Below are 26205 nucleotides of genomic sequence, written 5' to 3'. Positions count from 1 at the left end.
TAACCATAAAAATGTTTTTTAATTATTTATTATTAAATACATATTTATTTTTACTTATTTTAAAAATAGGAAAGATACAATTTATAAAATAGGATCATATTTTTGAGCTCCATTACAGGTAGGCTAATCATAAATATCATTACATATACATATTTAGATATATTCACCTATATTTATTTGTGCATTTCAGATTGTGCAAGGGATACATACATTAATAATTATGAAAAGGTCTGTACATGCACTTATACAACTTTTCAACCCTTTCCTAATTAAAGGGTTGAAAAGTTAATATGTCGTGAAGAATAATCTTCTATTCCAATCATTGTGCAGCAGAAGTGCACACTAGATTATGTTACTGTAATTGACTTTTTAATGAACAATGAAGAGGTTAAAGAGGTTACAGGAACAGGAATCATGTTTTGTCTATGCAAAAAATCTAGCAGCTGTGTTAAAAGAAATTATTCAAATAAATAAATAAAAATTGTATTTAAACAACATTCAGAACAGATAGTTAATATTTTTTTATATAGCGAATACATTTTTAAATGCCAAGTTGAGAGTTTTAATATAACTCAACAGAATCTCATTACTAAAATAAATAAATAAATAATTTGCAACATGATGTCAATACACGTTTACATAGACTCGTAATACCTTCTACGTCCATGAGGGGGCGACAAATCTCACCATTAATTGTCACACTGGGCCAAAATATCCTTAAAATAAAACATATGTAGACGAGCATATATACAAATCTCAGATCTTTGAAAACCCGGACACTCTCAGAAAGTTCATAAAGAGATATTACACAGTGATCCGCTTTAGAGCTCGCTGACACGGACGCTTGAGTGTTTTTTTTTTTTTTTTTTTCAGATCGCAGTGGACTGATCATAAGGCAGAGAGGGGCAGATTCAGGGGAGGGACGCCAGCAGCAGCAGCAGCTCCCGGTCTCACTACTCACACACAGGGAGAAGACACAGGGCTGACACTGATGGTGCTGCGCCTCTGATAAAAAACAAACGGGAGAATAAACCTGAAATTTGAGGGGAAACAGCATTGAGACACTATGCAGTGAGTATAGCAACTATTCTTCATTTAGTGGGCAGGCCAGTGTGTCGCTGGCCCTTATAATGAGTGAACGGAGCCACACCTGCAAAACATCCCAAGCTCTGCTCTTCTGTTGCAATATACAGAGATTTGCTTTCATACGTTGCCAACCTATGGCACAATTAAACGGTATATTTGTAATAAGGCTGTTGAAAATGTTAATGTTAAAAAACGCCGATCGTTTTAGGGCTATATTGTATATATTTTGCTGTGGTGTAGTGTGTAGCTACGGTACAGCGGATAACGGTATGACATCCAGCGGTGAGCAGCATCCAGCACACATGCGCTCTATATCCCCAGTGCTGACAGAAATAGGTTTCTCCTTCATGGCATTGACACTCAGTGCAGTTGTTTACATGGCTAATTTTGAAGCAGAATGTCTCTTTTTTAATCTTTGAGGTACTTAGTTACCAAAAATGCTATTCATCTACATGTGTGTTTGTGTACAGTATCGCAGTGGCTACTGTAACCACTACTGTGTTTCGGTCATGGTTTCGGTCATAGGCACGAGGCTACTAATCTGCCATGCTTATTCAGCACTGCAGAACGATTGTGACAACAGAAGTCCTAAAACAAGTAACTGAAATACAGAAATAGGTTAATTTATTTTAATATTTCATCTCCGCCAACGAAAATAGTTCGAAAAGAAGCCAAAATAGTGTGCTTTGGGTTTAAATAAGCAAGGAGCTGAATAAAAGTGTGGATTGGAAAATGTATATGAATGGAATGGATTTACAGATATCTCCCCTCTATATAACGCATCACTCCTCCACTCCATCTCCACTCCAGATTTTTGTATTTCTTGCTCCATGCACACTAGCGAGAGAAACCCCACTTTGAGCTATCCACCTTATTTTCCTGTTGTTTTTTGTACTTGATGCTTGATATAGCAAACTAGTATTCGTTGTCATGTTATTTTAATTAACTCTCATAATCATAAACACTTTTTCTGCATAAATAGTTTGACCATTTACTGCACATTTTCTTCTAGTTATTTACATACAGCGGCTAATGAAACGAAAGTTTTGCACATGCGCAGACAATAGCTTTCTTCTACATTGCAAAATAAGGTTGATACTGTAATAAGAAAATACAGATGCTCTTTTAAAAGTCTCATACAAAATCACACAACTTTGCTTTCATTCAAAATGTAGACTATATTTTCAATTAAAACTAAGAAGTGATTTGGGTATTGCTAATGTGAATACTGTATTGTGATTGGTCTTCTTTCTTGCATTCATTTGCATACTGAATTATGATTGGTCTTTTTTCTCTGCTGCATTTCTCTGTTGATTACTCTGAACTTTAACTTCTGTTGCTGTGCTGATATTTGCTTCGAACAATACAAATCTAGTAATATTGCAACATTTCAGTACATTGTATATTAAATTGAATTTTGCAAGTTAGTGCTTGTGTAATGCACCACACTGAGAAAGACAAATGATAGTTGTGATGTAATGGAAAAGCAACAGATCATTTCTTCCATATTGTGACGTACATCTGAGACAAAATGGAATATTAACCAAAAAAAAATAAATAAATAAAAATTCTACCCATCTGTTGTTGATTGGATGGAGGCAGATCTGAATACAAGCTTGCAGATGATTGTAAGAAAGGGGCGGGGTTTAAGCAGACAAAATTATTGAAAAAGTCTGGCATACTTCACCAGAGAGTGAAATAGTCTGTCGTTTCACTGGAAGATTTGTTAGTTGTGATATTTTGATTAAAATGACAAAGTTACAAAATTAAACATGGATAAATTATCCTTAATGAGATCATTAAGATGCATTCAGAAAATAGATGTGAGGGAATTTCCATTTCATGCTGACTTTAAGCAAGTCAAATGATAAGATTTATTGGTACATAAATGGTACACAGAAGATTTCTGCCTGACAGATTTCTGTAAGAATGCAGTGAACTCTATTGATATGTGAAACAACCTAATAATCCATGCACTGAGAATCCTGTTTCCCTCTGTGAAACTGAGAGGATACATACATCATGACCGGGGCTTTAGCTAGAAGAGCAGAGGCAACTGCCGGCAGACTTAATTACTGTAATGTACTACACCGAAGGGAGAGGGAGAGAGATGAGGGGTGGGCTGACAGTTGCTCCTGGAATCTGAATGAAAGGCCCTACCCATATCGGATGACACATGCCCTTCCATTAGTGACTCGTATGGGTCTGTCTGAAACCCCATAAATGACCACTATGTTCAGGAGAGGATGAAATTAGGCGCTGTTTTATTGGCACAATGAAAATATCTTCCCTGAAATATGATATGAGCTGCTTTTAGCTGAAAAAAATGTGGTGGTAATTGTATGTATAATCCTATTGTGTATTTTGGGTACTGCATATTGCCTTTTTATGACCAGTGCAGTTGTGGTGAAATTTGAGTATGATAAAGCTGCTCGTTTTCCCTTTCACTTAAGGGTAAAGTCCAAAATGGAGCATTATTAATCTCAGGCTTCAATGAGAAGGTTGATGGGCCCATCAGTTCTTGTTGATGTTGCTTTGAAACTCAGCATGCGTACCATTTCTCCACTGTCATCCTTTCCTCTTGCTTATGAAGTGCTGATTTCTGCCACATGTGCTGAGGAATGCTGGGAAGCTTCAAAGGATTCATCAGACTCCGTGTCTGAGCTGAGCCCTAATGAACAGGCCTGAAACTGCTTGGTCAGGGTTCCTCAAAGTCAGATGAAAACTGAGTGAGAACTAAAGCGAATAAAAAAAGCAAATAGGAAACGCTTCCCACCATGATTTAAAACTAATGTATCCTCTGCCCTTCACTTCCTGTCCATGTTGTTATTCTCTTTGCTTTGTTATTAACTATCAGTGTGAGAGTAGTTTGTGTTATCTCATTTATCTGTTATGGCCAACACCCTTTACTTACAATATGGGGCGAGGTCATATAAATTAGACAGTATTCTTTCAGCAGTTCATGAGTAAATCCATAGGGACATGCCTGTTTCCCTGGACAGAATAGTGTTGATTTCAGTACAGCAACTTTGGATATGGATATCAGGCTGAACGTGCATGTAACTACAGAATCATTGCATCATTTCCTTTCCAGGACTGCAGGATTATTTTGTACATTTTTTTACACTTTCTAAAGACATTTTGTACAGAGACCTGCACATGGCGTGGAAGAATAGATATCATGGCCACAAGAACTCATTCCCACCTGTGGCATAGTCGTATACGGGCAACCCCTACTAACTCACTCCCTTGTTTTAGTTAAAGGGGTACTTCACTGTTGGAAAAATGTGCTTTCAATTCAAATTGGATGCCTATGCTCTAGAAAGACGCAAACATTTTTGACATCGGTGCTACCTGACTATAGAGAAAACTAAGAAAAAGGCTGTCGTCTTCCCTTTTGCCTTATAGGTAGGAAAACTTCAACTCCCATAATGCACTGGGCATGTTGCCATCCAAGGCCACTCCCACCAGTCTGCTATGGATACGTTTGACCAGAGTTAATTACTGCCTTGATTTAGTAGGAAATACTTCTTAGCAAACAAGGGAAAAAACTGAAAGAAACTGCAGTTCTGTCAGTTCTGCCCAACCCCTGGCAAAATGCCATTGCATACAGGTAAGAAAGCTGTTGCCGTAGTGTTCCATTTTTACCATAATGCTGTTTAAACAGTAGACAAAGTACGATACTGTTTTCAGTGTTAAACTTTGCTTCTTCGTTTTAGTTAAATCATGGCCATGTTTGACCAATTTGTTAATTCATATTAACAAATAATAATTCATGTTCAAATTGTTCTTAACAAATTCTTAATTTGTGGTCACAATATGAATTAAGCCCTATGGAAGCTTGTTTCCGCCACTGAATAAAAAACAAAATAATTGCGACTTTATTTCACAATTTTGACTTTGTTTCTTGCAATTGCAAGTTTATATCTCGCAATTCTGACTTTATAACATGCAGTTGTGAGTTATAAAGTCAGAATTGTGAGATATAAACTTGCAATTTGAGAAAAAAGTATTTTTTCCCCTCAGAATTAGACTTTATAACTAGCAATTGTGAGTTTATATCTCAATTCTGAGAAAAGAAGTCAGAATTGTGAGATAAAAAGTAGCAATTATCCTAGGTTCTCCGAATCCTAGGTTCAAAGCATACTGGATTTTTTTTGTGTGTGTGTGTGTGTGTGTGTGTGTGTGTGTGTGTGTTGTTACATTGGCATATTTTGCAATAAACCATGTCACAGTAGATACACAAAGCATGTGCATTACATTTAAGCCTTAGTTAAAGGAATACTTTACTCACCCATATTGTTCCAAACTTGTAGAACTTTCTTAATTCTGTAGAGCACAAAAGGTGATATTTTAAAAATGTCTCAGAATCAGTATATTCTTTGAACCTATTGACTTGATCTTTATTCGGGGGCAGCCATAAAAATCATACATATTTGGAATGACATGAGGGTGAGTTGTAAATGATGCAAAATAAACAGACACATTCACTGTTCATAGAGTTCTCATAGAACAGCACCAGCAGAATCTGGCCTCTCATCTCCTGCTGCTCAGCTGTGTCTTTGACCCTATAACCAGACATAATTACTCTGCTGTGACGCTTCTGTCTGTGAGGCTGCTTGGATGCCTCCATCACTAGTGTTGAGCCCAAAGGCATGAATAGCCCTGCACATGTGTTAAACTTACACTATAAATCAGAGTCAGTCTATAGAGTCTGTGTCCATGCTTCAGGCTAAGCATGTAATTTCCTTGGCTGAATTCTCTTTGGAAATCTTTAGAGAGTGTGGAAATAGATTGAATGATCTCAAACCATTTGTACACTCTACAGAAAAAAAATGGTTTAGTGAGGTTAGTATAGAACCCTAGGGTTCTTGATTCAATTTTAAAGAACGCTTTATGCCAAAAAGGTTCTATATATAAGGAGAAGTGTCTTAAATATTTGCATAATGCTTTCATGTTTAACAGGTTTTTTCAAATTTTTCTACTTATAAAATATGTTTGCAAGCTGTTTAATTCACAAAATGTAATTAAAATTAAAAACAAAATTAATTAAAACTATCCATAAAATGATCCCATGATGGAAACATATTAAAGGTTGTATATGAAACATATAAAAGTTTATATGAAACATATAAAAGGTTGTATATGAAGCCCCTGACAGAACCCTTTTAAGAACCTTTTCTTCTAAGACATTATCATATTATATAATAATATGTCACTGGTTAAAGTCTGTAAGCCTCTGTCCATATCCTCTCCCTCACAAGCACCAGTAGTAAAGGTTAAACCAATGATCTCTAAGCACTGAAGTAATTAGCCTTGACATTTAAGTGTGTTTTACTGAGTTATAGTTATTAGTTTTGTAGGGTCATTATAGGAGCATGGCTCATTAGGTGGATTCTTTAGACAGTTCTGCTACTGGGATGCAGACTGATTTAGACATAAAATGTCATGAGTTAATCATTATAATGTGTAAACTTCCAAGAGTCATACTACTTAGTTTTCATTAAATGAAATAAAGCTGAATGAATAAATGAATAAATATTAGATAATAACCATAAACTAAAAAAAACAAAACAAATGAAATGCTGCCTTGGCAACTAACTGAAATAAAGCAAGTGGAAGTTCGAGTACTAAAATGAATAAAAAATAAAATAAAAATGAAATTAAAGGGCTAGTTCACCCAAAAATTAAAATCATCCCATGATTTACTCACCCTCAAGCCATCCTTGGTGTATATGACTATCTTCTTTCAGACAAACACAATCGGAGATATATTTAAAAATATCCTTGCTCCTCCAAGCTTTATGATGGTTTTGAATGGGGGAAAATAAAATGAATCCATCCATAATAAAAGTAATCCATACGGCTCCAGTAGGTTAATAAAGTTTTTCTGAAGCGAAGTGATGGGTTTTTGTAAGAAAAATATCCTTATTTAAAACTTTATTAACTATAATAACTAGCTTCCGACAGACAGTCGTACGCCTCAATTTGCGGTGGAAGAGCAACCTCTGACCTGACGCAATGACGAACGCGGAAGCACAGAGGATAGAGCAAAACAAAACACCGGTCACGAATTAGAAGTCTAAAACAAGAAATTTTAAAGAGAAATGTTGGAGGATTTTGATATAAAAGAAGTGGAGCTTGAGTTTGTTGCCCTGCCCTATTGGTTTGAACCTTGAGAGACGTCTAAGCTTACGCTACTCCTACATCCTGTGTCATACATCGCGTCAGGGGTTACTTATTTGGCACAAGTCGACTTGCGCAGTATGTGTACGGTCGTCTGCTGGAAGCTAGTTATTTGAATTTATAAATATATTATAAATATGGATATTTTTCTTGCAAAAACCCATTCGCTTCGCTTCAAAAGGCCTTTATTAACCCACTGGAGTCGTATGGATTACTTTTATTATGGATGGATGCATTTTATTTTTGCTTCAAAATATTTTTATTTATTTTATTTTTGCTACAAAATATTATTAATAATAATAAGTAATAAAAAAGTCACAGTTTTATTGGGCCCTTAATTTTTGTGTCTATTAGATTTAGGGCAAATTCCAAACGGGGGGACGCCATTTGAAGGGGTGTTCCAAACGAAAGTGAACAACTGAATCCCTTCATGAAGGACCCTTCCACAAGGCCGTTAGCGAAAGGGTACATGCGATGGTCACTTCAAGGAGGTGCTTATCATTTATGGTCATGTGACCCAGCAAATACTCGTGATTCATTTTAAATCTAGATGGCGGGAGAGTTTGAGTTAACTTACAAACAGAGCAATTAAAGTTTTTTTTTTTTCGTGATATATTTCACACATTTTTGTCATGTTATGTTTAAATAAGTTTCATAGGTAAGAAATGTGTTAAGTAGTGCAGTGTCCAAAGATGAGACGGCAAGTTTTAAAGTTGAGAACAGAGAAATACACTCTCACACACATATATAACACACACATATATATATATATATATATATATATATATATAAAATGAAGAAATTACGTTTTCTTTCATTGCTCCCTTTCGCCAAGTGCCTTCCAAACGGCTACATAATGGCACTCAAGTGCCCTGCTCCCTCCAAATTTCCCACTTCAAGGGCTCTGCCCTTCGAAGGGAGTAGGGCATAGGGATGCTCCCTTCCATTTGGAATTTGCCCTTAGAGGTGAGAACAAACAGGAAGTTAATCCTAGGTTCATTAATCTATTTTCCAAGTAGAACACAAATTAGTGCTTTGGTCAAAATCTGGCTTAAATAGTTCTCTTAATGTTTCTGTTTGCAGGACACTCCCGCAGTCATGGGGTCTAAAATTTGCTCTTTGCGTCTCATGCTTTTTTCACTGCAGGAAGACGTTTGCTCATCCACACGACCTCAAAACACCCCTGAACTCAGCTGAGAGACATGAAATGCTCTGGCTTCTGAAACTGTTAGAAGAATGTATTCAGACTGTGTTGAGATGAGGTGCTGCTTTATTGAGTGGAAAAACATCTGTTTTAGTTCTCTAGTATGTCTGATGTGATTTCTTTAGGGTAAAAGAGATGCCTTGAATTCCTTCTTATCCCTACACTGTTTTTGAACATGGTGCATGTCAAAAGCAGCTTAATTTGTGAAATATGTGATTAATCTAAGAAAATACCTGAGGAAATAATAATGTCCTTTTATGGCCTATGTTCTATCAGAATCATATCTGTCCTTCAAAAGAATCACGCGAGCTTTGTTTGATGTTGCTGTGCGTGGTCTCGCCCGTCTGTATTTTCCTTACAAATGCTCTACGAAGGCATTGTTTATGTCGTTTGGAATGCAGTGGACTTATATATTTAAAATATGAACAGAAGGCTGCTTTCAATTTCAAATGCTGACACTTTGTTTGTAAAGAGTGCTCGCGCATGCAGCTGTGCGCGACTCCGTGTAAGTGGTTTAATGTAGCCTACTTGCATCTCAAAATGGTTTCATGACGCAAAATTAATGTAGGGCCTAAACACAGCCAGTTAAGCCTTAAGGGATTAAACGGACAGGACAAACCGCATTACTTATTATATTTCAAAAGAGATCCGTGCGTGAATGCAACTTATTAGATCTCCCGCTGTCTATGATGTAACAATCAAATGTACAATTGTTTTAATTAAATTTTTTCAATTTGTAATTATTTTAAAAAGTAGGCCTACTTATAATTACTTATGTAAGGATATGTAAATGTAAGGATTTTAAATCCTTAAACTAATTAATTAATAAGAAAAAAAATGTAGATCGGAAAAGTGGAATCGGTGGAACAGGTAGGCTATATTAGGCTGCTGTCACTTTAAGACCAAAAGCAAAAGGTTATACTGAATCCAATATATTGACACACATCCGATATCTTTCTCAACTGTTTACATTTGGTTTAGACATAACCAACTTTGTTTACTATGATATACTAGCCAAAAATAGCTATTTTGCCATACTTTGTCCGTTCAAGCGTAAGAAAAGTATTTGTGCACTCTCTGTGTGCGAGCTATGGATGAAGAGCCATGCCTCACACCAGACGTGTTGCGTCGAATTAAATTTTGGGGTGGCTCCCACCCCTCTGGCTCTGCTACTGTAACTAAGCAAATATTTAATTACTACAATAGTAATTTCTTGCTAGAAATGACATCAAAAGTGGAAAATGTTGGTCAAAAACATACATCCACACACAAACTGACCACCAACCACAACTTTCATGCCACCTTTATTATTTTTGCTCAACTGTCACAGAATAAAGCACAGGATTGTGGGATATCAAAGGCAGCAAAGGATACATCTATGCTGCCTTCAAAAATTGATCAGATGAATGTGTCTCAGGAGACAGGAAGTTAAGCTAACATTGGATTTGGATGTGCCTTGATGCCTTCCTTGGAAATTATTTTATTCAGCAAGGATACATTAACTTGATCAAAAGTGACATTTATAATGTTACAAAAGATTAAATATTTCTATAACATTCTATAATTATTTCTATAACTTTCTATTCATCAAAGACTACTAAAAATGTATCAATTTTCCACACAATTTTTTTAACAATGATAATAATAAGAAATGTTTCTTGAGTACCAAATCAGTATATTAGAATGATTTTGGAAGGATCATGTGATACTGAAGACTGGAGTAATGGCTGCTGAAAATCAAGCTCTGCCATCACATGAATAATTACATTTTAAAAAATATTGAAAACAGTTATTTTAAATTGTGATAATATGTCACACAATATTACTGTTTTTACTGTATTTTTGATCAAATAAATGCAGCCTTGGTGAGCATAAGAGACTTCTTTCAAAAACATTAAAAAAATTTCACCAACACCAAACTTTTTTTTACAGTAGTCTACACTCATTGAGGGGAACTAACAGCCACTAAAAATCACACCAGTTATTTAAAAGTAATTGCAAAAACATTGAATTTATATATATAAATTTTGAAGTTATATATATAAAATTGATAAGTACTGTAAATTTTATTAGCTACATTTGTTAGTATTTTGTAGTGTGACTAACTGAAAAGCAACTTTTAGCTTCCGCATCACTGGCTCTTACATAACATTACAAGACAACTTGGACATGCTGTTAACAGCTAATAAAGCGTTAAGCTAGTAAAGGAAATCTAATCAGCTGGCGAATGGGGCGTGCTGACCGGACTTGCTCTAAGATCCTGCTGTTGTTTGTGCTTGCTGTGGCAGATAAGCATGTGACGGGAGGAAAATTATCCAGACACATGACCCTAATTTTACAGATGACTGAGCCTCCACTGCACAGAATCTGCAGCTGTATATAGATAAAAAAGATGGAAACAAAAAATCAATGTGAGGTTCTTACTGTCTTGTGAGAAGTACATTATTATGTAATTTTATGCCTGACAACACTGACCTACTAACCCTGAGTCCAGCATTGCGGCAGACTTGCACTGAGCTCAATTTGTAGGGGACAGTTTCTTTGTACGTCTTTCAGTGTTATGTATGGTATTCCGAATTCATCCTTTGTTTGTTGGAGCATCCCACCAGCCTGACAAAATATTGGCTCAACCAATGTTGGGTTGTTCACTCCAAGACGCTGTGAACATCTGAATAAAACTAGAGGAAATGTGAAAATGTGAAAATCAGACCGAATTTTTGTGCCTTACATTTGTGTTGGTGTGAACAGGCCTTTGGGGCTGAGACTAATTGTTTATCCAACTTATGCTAGTCAGGGGAAGCATTTGGGAAACCTGTTTGAAAACAGTCATTGGAATAGCATACTATCACCATTTTAGCCATATATAAGAAGAGTAATGCTGTTATGCTATTCCGGATTCAACCATTGTTTTTGCATTTCATTTATCCTGCAAGTGACACAGTAATTATTTGCTTCAGTATTGATGGCGAATGACACATAATTGCTGAAAGCAAACAAAAACACATTTTACACAATATTTAGTCAAAATTGACTAAAATGTTGAAAACATAAAATGCAATTTACACAAGGAGGAAGTAACACTTCTGTCAATCTGGTACAATAATCTCAAACTGGCCAATTAATTTGCATAACACAACTAGTTTGATTGTAGTGCACATGGCTTCATCGAATATAATAGGTGTTTGTTAGTCTCGTGAGTATGACTTGTATATGGTGAGGTATTTTATGAGAGGCTATTATTTCAAGATTTTAAAATCAAAGAGGAACATTAAATATCTCTGTCCATACAGATCTGTTTAGTTGTTTAACTTGTTTTGCTTAATGCTGGAGTGTGTAATCAGGTGGCTGGAGAACTGCAGTTTTGTGCTGTGTATCAGTCTGTCTGGATATGGATGCAAATTCTGCTGAATAAGCTTCTCTGATCCATACAGAAGTCAAGCAGACCTGACCGACACACACTCTTGTTCCTGAAATCACATGCAACACATAAAAATATCCCCTTTAAAAGTCCTTATTCTATACCAGTTTCAGATTTGTGCCATGATAAAGAAGTTTCTCTTATTTCACAAGTGAAGACAACAGATTGTATACAATTTTATATAAAAATGTGAATGGATTGCCACAATTTTAGGGTGTTGTGGGTGGTTACCAGGGTGTTGGTGGTCGCTAAGGTGTTCTGAATGGTTGTTAGCATGTTGCTATTGATTGGATATGGTTTTCTGGGAGTGTTGCCAGGTAGTTCTGGGTGGTTGCTTATTGGTACAAATCAAAAGAGCTGACTCTCAATTAGGGCTGCATGATTTGGGTAAAAAAACACTAGTTGTGATTTGGCCAAACTTTTGTGAATATATGTTATTATGGAACTGCTCATGTGTAAGAATACAGCGCCATGCTTCACTCTGAAACATGCAGTGCATATACTTATGTAATTACTTTAAATAATTACACAAAGCTATATTGCAATTCCGGTTTTATTTTCGATGAATCATGCACTCTTTATTCTGCTCCATAGATATGGCTCAGGACGCTTCTTCAATATAAGTTTATAGTAGTGATGTCCAGTTTGCGAACAAATCGTTCTTTGGAACCCGTTCATTTTAGTGAAATGAACCAGTTCACCAAATCGGACTGAACCGTCTGAAACAATTCATGGTTTGAGTCAGCACAGATCTAGAAGGTTTCTGAAACACCCAATGGTGCAACTTTGACACATCTTCAAAGATAAACCCAGGGTTCTGGTCTTAGATCATCAGACACCCTCGCCTGGGCGACCCATCCGGGGGTGATCAGTCCCCAGCTTGTGTCCAAGTAGCACAGTACACCATGGATCACCCCTTTAGGTCCACAGCCACCTTGAAGCTTTTTCTGCAGCTTCTATGATGTTCTATGTGGCTCTTCTTTCTTGCAAACCTCTAATACCAAGGAGACTGAATGTCCAATTTAGAGACTGTCCTTCAAAGCCCCTGCAGCCCACCTCAATGGGCTCGCAGCTGGCCCTCCACCCATGCCTTCTACATTCCTCTGCCAGTTCGAGATACTTGGCCTTCTTGCGCTCGTGGACCTCCTCTATCCGGGGACAATAAGTTCCAAAATGACCACTTGCTTGGAACAGTCAGATGTTAAGACCAAATCTGGCCTGAGTGTAGACCTTGCAATTTAGCTGCCCCCCGAGGTCAACCTTCAGCTGCCAATCACGAGCTGAGGCTAGCAGCCCAGCTGAGGCCCTGGACTCCACCTGAGGCCTGGGCTCCAACCTAAACTCACTTTCGGATGTGCCTGACAGTCACTCCGACTCGAGATGAGCCAATATCCAGGAGTATAGGATCCTATGATGCCAGTTTTTGCCAACTCATTCAGCATCCAACAGTACTCATTAGTCCAACAGTACACTGAACTGAGAATAGTCTATTGGACATATCCGACATGCTGAGAACTGTCTGCCGAGGGTTTCATAAAGGGGGCAAAATGTAAGTTTCTAATGTCTTGTGCTGTAAAGCATAAAATATAACAAATAAAAACATCTGTGTTTCACATCATTGTTTTAATAAAATAATTGTGTATACGTGACATCATTGTGTGATTACGTAAAGGAACTGGAGAGTCATTTTTTGAACCGGTTCACTGAAACAAACTGTACAGAAGCACCAGTTCACAGAAAAAAATTGGACTTCCCATCACTAGTCTTTAGGATTTTTCCACCTGTTTTAATGACTGCCAGATCAAAATTTTATTTCCGATCATATAATGATGGTTTGGATATCTGAGATTTAGATATAAATTCACTATTTTACAAAGCAAATATAGTTCAGAGAAAAAGCATATGGCAGACTCAGTTTTACACATCATCCTTACAGTCATATTGCCTTCCAAAAGGAAGTTTGCATAATCACCTAGTGTTGGCGTATGGTGTGCCAGGTTCAGCATCATGCACTAACTCTGCTCTTTGCTGCTGTCATCCATTCAAGTTCCTCTGGCAGGCTGTTTGTACAGGTGTTCTGTTTTACTCTTGTGGGGGGGATGGGAAGGCGAATGTGGTGGGTCGGAGAACAACCTTCACATTCTTCTTTTCCCTGATGGCATAAGAGCCGCCGCCACAGCTGTGTCCTTCAGCAGACGGGGCTGACAGCAGGGGTCCATCTTACTGTTTGGAAGACCTTTTGGGCTGGGCCCTTAGTGAATGAACAAGAAAATGTGTGTGTTGACAATAAATGAGGGAGTGAGTTGAATGAGGATGTTCCTGATCGGAAAACAGATTTAATTTGTCATTAGGTAGAACTTCACACTGCCATTTGTCTGAAGTAATCTGTCCCACATGAGGATGTGGTCAATGTTAACTGGGTTCTTTAGCCATTTTATGCTCTTCTTGGAATCAGTTGCACAAACCTTACAAGGAATTTTTGCAGTTTCACTCCAAAGCTGAATATTTCCTTCTCTTGCTCAATCAAACTCAGCATGAATCAAATCTCAGAAAGCTCCAGAATCGTTTTGTAAACTTTTCCCTTCTTAAATTGTGGGAAAGAACCATTTTAACCTGCATCTTGGCAGTCATTATTTTTGAGACCTTTAACAGATTTCAGTTCTACTGTTTTATAGGTTTCAGAGGTCATATTTCTCAACTTTTCCAGATTTTTAACAAAACAGAAGACATCTATCTATCTATCTATCTATCTATCTATCTACCTTACTCACACACACAGAATTTTAATGTGATGTTCATGCGATTTTTAATTTTAATAATCAATAACAATATGCTTCCATCATGATCAGCACTTCAAAGTCAGGGCTCTAGGAAAATTCCTAAGTGGTAATTACAGCATCATTGTGGTTGTGTGTTGTGTGGGTATGATCCTGTCATATATACAATATACCTATGTGAAGGCGGCAACTATGTCATTTTACAGTCAGTCTTCTGAATTCAACAAAATAGCTAAGAGATCTCCCAGCCTAATATATGTTCTCTGTCTTTCAGGATGTCAGAATCAGTCTCACAGCAGGACCGGCTCCAGGCTATTGCAGTAAGTCAGATTCTCACACAACATGTTCCCCTGGCAGTCCTAATAAACCCACCTACTGAACCCATTTCACAAATCTGAAACTGGGTCAGAGATTTTTACATATGTGGCTAGTTTGTCTGCCTGTGCCTAAAATGCCATTAAAGGATTAGTTTACTTCAGAATTAAAATGTCCTGCTAATGTAACCACCCCTATGTCATCCAAGATGTTCATGTCTTTCTTTCTTTTGAAAAGTAATTAAGATTTTTGAGGAAAACATTCCAGGATTTTTCTCCATATAGTGGGCTTCAACAGGGATCTATGGTTTGAAGGTCCAAATTGTAGTTTCAGTGCAATAAGGATCTTATCTAGCGAAACGGTCAGTCATTTAAAAAAAAAAAATGTATATATATATATATATATATATATACTTTTTAACCACAAATGCTCGTCTTGCACTAGCTCTGCGATGCACATTACGTAATCACATTGGAAAGGTCACACATGACGTAGGTGGAAGTACCGAACCAGCAGCACGGTAGGGTAGGTTGAAAATTTCATTTTCTCCTCCAACTTTAAAATCATCCGACATCGTTGTTTTACCTTTTTTTTTAAAGGCCATTTGACTTAGTCTTTGCACGTTCGCTTTGTAAACACTGGATCGGTACTTCCAACATGAATACGTAATGTGGTAAGTTTATGACGCGCATCGCAGAGCTAGTGCAAGAATATGTGGTTAAAATGTATATACTTTTTTTTTTAAAATGACCGATCGTTTCGCTAGATAAGACCCTTATTCCTCGGCTGGGATTGTAGAGCCCTTTGAAGCTGCATTTAAACTGCAATTTTGACCTTCAAACCATTGATTCCCGTTGAAGTCCACTATATGGAGAAAAAACCTGGAATGTTTTCCTCAAAAACCTGAATTTCTTTTCGACTGAAGAAAGAAAGACATGAACATCTTGGATGACATGGGGGTGAATAAATAATCAGGAAATTTTAATTCTGATGTGAACTAATCCTTTAAAGTGTTGGTCCAGCACATTTGATCTCATTTAAGTACTAATTTAATCTATAAACATTTATGAAGAAATAAGCTCAAATGTGGTTTTAGGCGGCAAGAGATACATTATCTCATATAGCGTTGCACTATTAAAAAAAAAAGATTATAATTAAGTGTGTTCATTTTGAGTATTACAATAACAATTTGAAAAAAAGAACAAAAGAACAAAAATGCAACAATGAAACCCAGAAAATAACAACACAGTTCGCTTCATATTCAGACTTTGCCTGTACTTGAAACTGGAATAAGATGTCTTATTTTTGTCTGATTTATGATAGAATCACGTTTTGAAAAGTACTTAAATATCAACTTAAATGTCAACTTAAATATTTTATTACGATGATATAAATCTTGTATTTATTTATTTATTTTTATTTGTATTTCTTTTACCAAGAAAAAAATAAGGCTATAACAGTTCAGTCTGTTAATCCATGTACCTTTTTTAGTCCTCACACACGTGTGCACACTTCACACACACACAATCACACATGCTCTCCCTGCTGGCTGGGATCTCACTGATCGATGAACACATTTTTCTCAGCTCATTTTCTCTCACATATGAAGATTGTTAGCACTCATTACCACACATGCTCTGGTCTGAGAGCAATGGCATAGGTTTTAAAATACTTAATCCCTCAAAAAACCTTTTTTTAGCCAACCTTACACACCAAAAGGAAATACTGTTATTACAGAACTGATGTTCAAACTTTTGAAGAACAGTACAGTCGTTAAGTGGTACAGAAAATGCAAGAATTTTGGTTGTTTGTGTTTGCATGCGTTTTGTTTAACAGTACATCAGTGCAAAAACATGTTAGTGCTTTGGATGTGTATTAATTCAGTATTACTCTTAGGCCTGGTTTCACAAACAGGGATTAGATTAAGCCAGGATTAGGCCTTAGTTCAATTAGGACATTTAAGTAGCTTTTATAAACATGCCTTAGAAAAAAGAAGAAGAAGAAAAGAAAAAAAACACATTACTGGTGTGCATCTTGAGACAAAGCAATGGCATTGACATATTTTAAGATATGCCAGTCCAAGTTGCTTTCAGTCAAAACAGCTCAAACATGCATTTTAGTCTGGGACTAGGCTTAAGCCTTGCCTGTGAAACTGGGGGATAATATCAGATTTCTTTATTTACAGGAAAGGAGGAAAAGACAGACAGAAATTGAGAATAAGAAAAGACAACTAGAGGATGACCGACGACAGCTTCAGCACCTCAAGGTAAGACACTGACATCTGAGGCCAACATATTTGTCATGACTGCAGTTTATTTTCATATAAAACTGCGAATTAAAATGATAAAAATTGTCTCAGGTTATGTAACCTGGTTTCATTAGAAGTGAATGAGATGCTACGTAATGGCATTGACACTATGAGAACGCTTCTGCGTGACCAGTGTCTGAAGCATGTGTGAAAACACTGCAATCTTGATTGGCTGATGTGAGGTCAGGTTGACAAAACATAGCGCGTCAGTAAGATCATAATAGGGCCCCTATGTCATGGAATCCCCAGATTCTAATTGTCTGAAAGAAGCTGCACAGGCATACCCGAATTGTGGCAACACAACACAGTTCCCTTCTCAAGGAACAGGGTTCGCTTCTCAAGGAACAGGGTTACATATGCAACCCTTTCGAATGGAACTCTACACTGCTGCCTTGACACCTAGAGGCAAAGCCATTCCACGCTCCCCATAGGCCAGAGAAATTGCATCTGTTGTCCAATGCTGCTAGGTGACCGCAGACCCTATACTGCGACCACCAAAGCAGACAAATAGTTGAAGGCCACGGAGGGCCAGAACTGTGGCCCAACGGAAAGCTTTTTTTTTTCTTTTTTTTTTCAGAATCAGAATCAGAAAGAGCTTTATTGCCAAGTGTGCTTGCACACACAAGGATTTTTTCTTGGTACTGAAGCTTCCAGTGCACATATACAAGTACAAATATAACAACAAGAAAATATAGTAATAAATTTAAGAATAAAAAATATAAAGTTTAAATATATAGTTTAGTCATAATAAACATATTTACAGATTATGAACATTTACAATATTATGAATGAATAAATACCAACTAAATTGACTGACCAGTGGGGTGTTGCACTTACAGGCATATGCCTTGTGAGACATTTAACTGTTTATATAAGGGAGACGGCCTGTGGGAAGAAGCTGTTCCTGTTCCTAGATGTTCTAGTAGTGATCAGAGGTGCTGTCCAGACGGCAACAGTTCAAACAGGTTGTGGCCGGGTTGAGTGGAGGCTGTGATGATTTTACTTCACTCTGTAGGAGTACAGGTCCAAGAGGGTGGGAAGGGGAGCACCAATAATCCTTTTAGCAGTCCAGATTGTCTGTTGTAGTCTCCTGATGTCTGATTTGGTAGCTGAACCAAACCAGACAGTTATAGATGACCAAAGGACAGACTCTGATGGCTGAGTAGAACTGTGTCAGCAGCTCCTGTGGCAGGTTGAACTACTTCAGCTGGCAAAGGAAGTACAACCTATGCTGGGCTTTTTTCACAATGGACTTCTCTCAGGACTTCAGGTCCTAAGAGATGGTAGTGTCCAGGAACCGAAATGACTCCACTGCTGCCACAGCTGTTCATGATGGTGAGTGGGGGGAGTGCAGGAGTTTTCTTCCTGAAGTCAACTATCATCTCCACTGTTTTGAGCGTGTTCAGCTAAAGGTTGTCATGACTGCACCATACATCCAGTTGTTCAACCTCCTGTCTGTAGGCAGACTCGTCACCATTGTGGATGAGGCCGATGACAGTGGTGTCATCTGCAAACTTCAGGAGCTTAACAGAGGGGTCTTTTGAAGTGCAAAAGACCCCATATGCGTATCCATTTAGCATATCTAACTCCTCAAAGCTAGATGCATTTTTAACATTTAACTCCACAGAGTCAAATGCAGTCAGTAAATTAACCAGACAAGTTGTTACATGGTCCGGTTAGAATATACTGAATATGTGTTATTACTAAAACAACTCGGGATTCGAGAGAGAGAAAGGGGAACATCCGTCTGCTCTCGCCTCAAACTGCAAGCATAATCCATGCAGCACCTCTGCAAATGCAGGATCTGAGCCACAAGGTTGCTTTCGGAGTTGGTTAAGTTGCGATCCCCATGATCAAAGAACCTGAACCACGAGGCACAAATACAGAAGAGAAGCGAGCCAGGCAGGAGAAACGCTTGTTGCGAAACGCTCACAAAGAGGACAGTCAGCTTTTTCGAGGGCTGACTGAGCATATTCCGCTCCCAAGCACATAATACACAGACCCATGTCATCCTCTGTAATAAAGTGGGAGCACGGCAACACACAACTCCTAACTTAGCATTTTTGCTGGCCATACTGCCTGAAATACAGAGTGAGACAAACAATACGACCCTACATCACCTGACCTCACGTCAGCCAATCAAGATTGGCATGTCTTTACACATACTTCAGACACTGGTAGCTTTCCTATAGCGTCAACAAGTTCCTTTCGAAAGGTAAAAAATAAAATAAAAGTCAAAGGCCTACTACAGTATGGAATATTTATACAGTATAAATATTTATACAGTATTAATATTTATAATAACTGTTTCACTCATTCTAACTCAGAATTTGAATTTAAGTTAGATTTCTCCTTTATAGAAGCCAATTTCTGGCACAAAAGAAAAAAAATTATGACCTACTAAGTTACAGTTATGAGATTTAAAAAAAGACATAATTATGATTTATATATAAAAAGTCAAAATTATGAGATTATGAGAATTATGACGTTTTGCCAAAATCTGATTTTATCTTATAATTTCAATTTGTAATCTCATAATTATGAGTCAGTGTCTTAATTATGCCTTTGTCATAATTTCAACATTTTATGTAATAATTTCACTGTGTTAGTTATGATTATGATTTTGTCCATAATTTAAATTCATAATTTTGTATTTTTTTCATAATTATGATCTTTATAATTATGATCAGAATTTTTATCGCATACTTTTTCATTTTTATCTCTTTATTATGACTTTTTATGTCATAATTATGATTTAACAAAGCATGTTGTTTTTTTGTTTTACGTGGTGAAGAAATGTACTTCCATAGTCTTTGATTTCCCTTGTATCCATTATTAATTATGCCAGGGGTCTTCAACCTTTTTCAGGCAAAGGGCCTGATATCCCTGTTGACTGGACCACTGTGATTTGGTGCAGTCTGGGCCAAGAACACCCTGTCAGACACAGGAAGGTGAATCTGCCATGGGGGGTGATGAGACATCCTGTTTATGTGAAGAGGGAAATGCTTCACTCTGCTAAATATATGGTGTATTGTCTCTTTGGCCCTCAGGTCAGGTGTACGTGATTGTGAACTGTTGGAGGTCTTTTTTCCCAGTTTTGTTTATGCTGTGGTTTAGAATAGGCATTTAAAAAAATTTTAATAGGCATTTAACTTATTCTGCTCCTATAGTGTCAGGGCTGTACATCGCATGTACTTCGAAAAAATCGGGCTGTGCAATGAATAAATTTACCACAGTAGCGTGTGAGTAGCATGTTCGCGTGTTGATGCGACCCCAAATAACATGATATTTAGACCCTGGAATGCGAATTTTACCAGGGGAACCCCACCAAAAACGCGGATTTTACCCCCGGAATGCGATTTTTACCCGAGGGCATTTTTGTTGTTTACTTAAAGATTTAAAACCCAAGCATCAATGTTTTACCAAAGTTTTACAATAATAAGGGACACATTGATCATTATGTATCAATTTGTGTCAAGTTGCACATTAGTCACAATATTCTAGAGCCAGAATATTTTTTTAAATATAACTCCGATTGTGTTTGACTGAAAGAAGAAAGACATATACACCTAGGATGGCTTGAGGGTGAGTAAATTATGGGATAATTGTAATTTTTGGGTGAATTAACCCTTTGAGCTAAATGGAAATATTTTAAAAAATATATATATTATAATAATGAAATAACAAAAGCAAAAAACAACATTTAAAATGAAATTGAAATTAAATTGAAAAAATAAAAATAAAAGCTATTTCAAAATATTAATAAATACTATAATAATATATAAATAATGCTAAAATAACACTGTACTTTTACTAACAAAAAAGTAAAAGTATTTCATTTGGAATACGGTGCAGATACTAATATATATGGTTAATTGTGATTAATGTGTATTTAATCACATTATGCTGTAATTAATTGGATTAACATTATTATTATTTACAGTCATTCTTGTAAATATTGTGGAAGTTGAAATTAGCTGTGTTTTTTCTGTGTGTGTGTTTTGAGGCTTCACAACTTTAGAGCAGCTGTGGCTGAGAGACTTTGCTGTGCTGGCCAGAGATAAGATCCAAAAACTCTCCTCATTAGCAGTTTCTATGGAGCTCCCATTCAGAGTCAGCAAAATGCAAAGGGAGAGAAAGAGAGAGAGATGAATAGCCAGTGAATAGTGGGCCGCAGGTCGCAAAAGTATGGAGGGGCCTCTGAGAGTCCTGAAAACACATGCTCTCTGATATATGAGCAGGCATTTGTCAATCTAAGATAGGGGCCAAAGTGTTCTGCCTGAATACAGAACAATTCAAACCAATTGAGGTATGAAACTATGCAGTTTTAGGCCTCTGTCCAAGTCGTGCTAAAGCCTATGTGTCTGTGTGAAGTATATTAAGTGCCATACATATTCTTTGTCAGTATTTTGGCTCCAAAGCTTCCCTGTTTTGATTGGCTCATTGGTTACTCCAGACTGATTAAAGGATGTCTGACATCCCAGGGGCGATCAGTACGGGATGTTAATGATGCGGATTGGTTAGGCATGATTTGATTAGTGGGATGGGTTAACACAGGTCACGTGATCAAGTGCAGTGAACTCTAACAAGCCAACAAAAGTCTTTGTTTCAATCTGTTGCCTAAAAATCTGGATCCATTTTACTTTCGAAAACAATGGCTCAGCCACTATAAGCATATGGGAGCTTGTGTGCTTTGTCCTGTATTTTGATTGCATTGTGTCAGTGAAGACTATGTGTGTGTGTGTGTGTGTGTGTGTGTGTGTGTGTGGTCAGTACGCTCTCCCACAGTAGGTCTCTGGGGAGTGGGAGGTGGCCATTCAAGCAAAAATGAAAAAGGAGATGAAAGAAAGCAAAGAAACAAAAGATGTAAGGTACAGAATAAAAGAGAGATAACTCACTGATGACCTGTTACTCAAAATATGATTGAATTACTTAATTAATATTATTGAATTAATATGATTTGATTATTTTAAAAAGACCAGTGCTACTTAGTATAGTATCATATATTTTTGATCATATTCAGATGTTTACTGAGACAATTTTGTGTAGCTGGCTAAGAGGAAGAAGTTTAAATGATCTGGTCTAAATTACAATGTTTGTAATATTTTAATCATAATCTAAAGTAATATTTAACACCTTTATATTCCTTGTTATAAAAATATGATTATATATTCAAATATTTATAAATATGAATAATAATCTATAGCAGCTATTATGCAAATGTGAAACTACATATATTATATATATATATATATATATATATATATATATATATATATTCTCATTTTTTAGTATTTTAGTTATAATATACACAATTTAATTATATTAAAAAAATTAAATTATATTTTTTGTAAAAACAATGAATTAATGAACATTTAATTAATGGAAAAAAAACAGTTAGTGAAAAATTACATAGTTAAAAAATTAAGTAAGTAGTTTTTTTTTTCTTTGTTTTTTTTTTTTTTTTTTTTTCTGGAAATCAAACTGAGCAATTTTATAGATTTATACTTCCAGGGCAAGAACAAATCTGAACTACTGACCCAGCACAAAAAACTCATTGTTGAGTCCTGAAAGTAGCATAGAGAAGACAGAACTGGTGTTCATGAACTGTTATGCATGAATCAAAATATATAATGTTGTACAGTAGTCAGCATTTGAAGTGGATCAAAACCTTTCATCAAAGTTGTCCTAAAACCTTCTTCTTAGGACAACTTAGTTCTTAGGACAACTTTAATGAACTTTTTTGATCCATTTCAGATGTTGATTACTATATTAGCATATAAAGAATTTGACTTGACAGAAAGGAAGAAGACGGCCATCTTTAAAGTTTTGATCAGTAACAGCTGGGAGAGGCAGGAATGTCCGAGGCCTGCAGTGCATTTCGCAGTAAATGCCAAGAGCCCTTTAGGGGCTGGACAGCCGCCAAATGATACAACTCACTTCCATAATGCTTAGTCTTTAACTTATGTTGTTTTTTCTTTTCTTTTCTTTTCTTTTCTTTTCTTTTCTTTTCTTTTCTTTTCTTTTCTTTTCTTTTTTTGACTGCCTGTTAAATATCCATATATTGCAATAAAATATCTATTTGACTTAAAGTATGCTAGGACTGCAGTATACTAAAATCAGCAAAAAGCTCAAATGAGGTGTTCTTGGATTGGATTTTCATGAGCTACTGTAAAAGATTTGCATAGCAGAATTATTGCCCCATCCAGTATATATTCATCCATCTTGAAGTTTTGAAAGAACTGTACTCAGCTGCAGACTTTTAATGGCTGCTGGAAATGGGCTGGGTACAGGGTAGCCTATACACATGTACACATCTTATGAGGTTTGTGAATGGCAAACAAATTGCCATATAGTTTAATGCTACCAGTAAGCAACCATCAGGCTTTAAGAGTCAAGAAGAGGGGAAGATCAGTTTCAGAGAGTAAATCAGAGCAGTGCCTGGTTTGGTGCCAAGGCAGCTCAGTGCCAGCTCAACACTTAGATTTTAGTGCCAATTAGCTAAATAATTCAGGCTCTGAGAGCGAGAGCTGTGCACTATTTGGTTAGTAAAGATCTCTTCTCTCATAGGAGATCTCCAAAGGCTGGAGATAACATAATTCAAACTCTTTTGGGACATGTCACTATCATCATTGTTCAACTTATTCAACTGATGTTCTACAGATATCTACAAAAGAAAAGAAAAAAGATATATATATTTGCCATGGAAATTTTCTATAATGTTCATCACTTTCTAAATCTAAGTCACTAAATCTTTCTTTTTTTTTTACTAAGTGTGATTTGTATTTCTTCTCTAAACCAGTCAAGACCTGTATTGGGGGATATTGGTTGAAACGATAGTAGCAGCATTGCAACTCCATTGTAACAACATCATATTTACCCTAAATCTATGTTTGCATTGTTAAAGAATATATACACTAACAATTTGATCAAAAATACAGTTAAACAACAGTAATATGTAAAATATTATTATAATTTAAGTTTTCTATTTGAATATGTTTTAAAATGTAATTTATTCCTGTGATTGCAAAGCTATTTGCCATTCAGCAGCAATTACTCCATTTCTTATTATCAATGTTGAAAACAGTTTTTGCTGCTTATTGTTTTTGAGATCACTGATGCACTACCATTCAAAGGTTTGGGCTAAGTAATATTTTGTATAGACATGTAAAGACATTTATAGTATTACAAAAGATTTCTTTTTTTCAAATAAATGCTGTTCTTCTGAACTTTCTGGAAAAAATTGTATCATGGTTTCCACAAAAATATTAAGCAGCAAAAATGTTCTTAACATTGATAATAATAAGAACCATCATTAATAATTGAGCTCCAATAATATTTGACAATAACTGAGCACAAAATATTAGAATAAAGGGTTATGTGACACTGATAAATGGAGTAATGACTGTTGACAATTCAACTTTGAAATCACAGAAATAAATTACGTTTTAAAATATTTAAAAATAGAAGTTATTTTAAGTTGATATATTTTACAATATTATTGTTTTTACTGTATTTTTTATTAAATAAATGCTGCCTTGCTGAACATAGGGTATTTTTTTCATAACATTACAAACATTTTAATGTTTGTAATGATGACCAGTAGTGTATTCAGCTTTGTTCAGAATGGAATACAAGCATACCAATTACTTATATACTGTATAATACATACTATTTACAAAAAAAAAAAAAAAAATAGTATAAAATGTGCAACATTATTACATACAGTAGCTGTCTTGAAATACTTGATTCTGATTGGTCAGTTGCAGCAATCAGTGCTCAAATATTTTTAAATTAAATGTCATTTTCCATAGCAACACTGTATAACTGACCACTGAGAAACTAAAAAAAAAATTATTTCACATTTTTGACCCAATTGTGAGTAAAAGTGACATTTGGTAGAAACCTGATAAAATCTATGAATTAAATATATTGAATTAAATATGAATTATATATGAATTAAACTATATCATGTCACATTGGTTCAAAGAAGGTTGAATGAGTGCATTATGGGATACAGTGTTTCTCAGAGTATATTCTTTTGATAATTGCACATTTTGACAAATGCCATGTGTTTTCTTGTAGTCAAAGGCACTGAGGGAAAGATGGCTGCTGGACGGTGCACCCTCTGCAGGACCGGAGGAAGACGAGACCACAAAACAGTTGCGGGAAGATGAGGCCAAAACCAGAGGTCTTGAGGAGGCCATTCATAGGTAAACCAGTCACATCATTTTTTATAAAAACGCTTGTAAATAGAAGTAGATGTCTGTCTCCTGGCTCTGTTTTTCAGACCAGCTGCAGTTAGAGTCCCTAATGTGGGATCCATCAGCATGGACTGTGTTATATGGATCTACTGGGCAAGATTTTTCTTATCCAGTTTGTCTCAGTTTATTCCTAGTGGTGAAAAAGTGGCATGGGTCTTTCTGCTGGCAGAGCAGTCAGTCTGGATCTCCATTCCCTGATTAAATTTCTGCTCTGGCTGCAAGGGCTCCTGGCACAGAACTGGTATGCCAACCAGTGAATCATGCCAGTAAACAGCCAATGCCAGTGAGGCCTGGTGTGGAAGACACTCATAAAGGTGTTGTGTGAAAAATCAGGATATGTGAGAATAGATTTTAATTGGTACAGATCCTTGAACTTTGTAAGTGTGTTTTGTCCAGTAACCTAAAAATGTGTAAATAATTGTGTAAATAATAGTAAATAATGAAGAGAACAGTTTTTAATTAGTGCAGACATATAATAAAATGATTTTTTTCCCTCACCTAAAGATAAACCAATTGTCGTTCCAAAACCTTATTTTGCAATGCAGAAGTAAGCTATTTACTTTGAATGTGCAACACTTTTAATTCTTTAGCTACTATAGGTAAATATATGACTCTTCTTAAAGTATGTAATGATATATTTGTTTCTA

General features: G+C 36.2%; 1 protein-coding gene across 4 annotated transcripts in view; it reads left to right on the top strand.

The window, feature by feature from the left end:
- The first annotated feature begins 730 nt into the window (after positions 1-730).
- Positions 731-26205, top strand: part of palm1a (paralemmin 1a) — a 44584-nt gene continuing 19109 nt past the window's right edge. Inside the window, exons 1-4 of one of the 4 annotated variants that reach the window (XM_051912972.1) lie at positions 731-1071; positions 14946-14991; positions 17172-17252; positions 25380-25507. In XM_051912972.1, the coding sequence (XP_051768932.1) occupies positions 1067-1071; positions 14946-14991; positions 17172-17252; positions 25380-25507 (260 nt within the window). In that variant the 5' untranslated portion in view covers positions 731-1066. The remainder of the gene's footprint in view (positions 1072-14945; positions 14992-17171; positions 17253-25379; positions 25508-26205) is intronic. The other 3 variants (XM_051912973.1, XM_051912974.1, XM_051912975.1) reach the window with 3 other exon arrangements.

This window comes from Ctenopharyngodon idella, chromosome 11, assembly GCF_019924925.1.
Source record: "Ctenopharyngodon idella isolate HZGC_01 chromosome 11, HZGC01, whole genome shotgun sequence".
NCBI lineage: Eukaryota > Metazoa > Chordata > Actinopteri > Cypriniformes > Xenocyprididae > Ctenopharyngodon > Ctenopharyngodon idella.
This window is presented reverse-complemented; position numbering and strand designations above follow the sequence as displayed.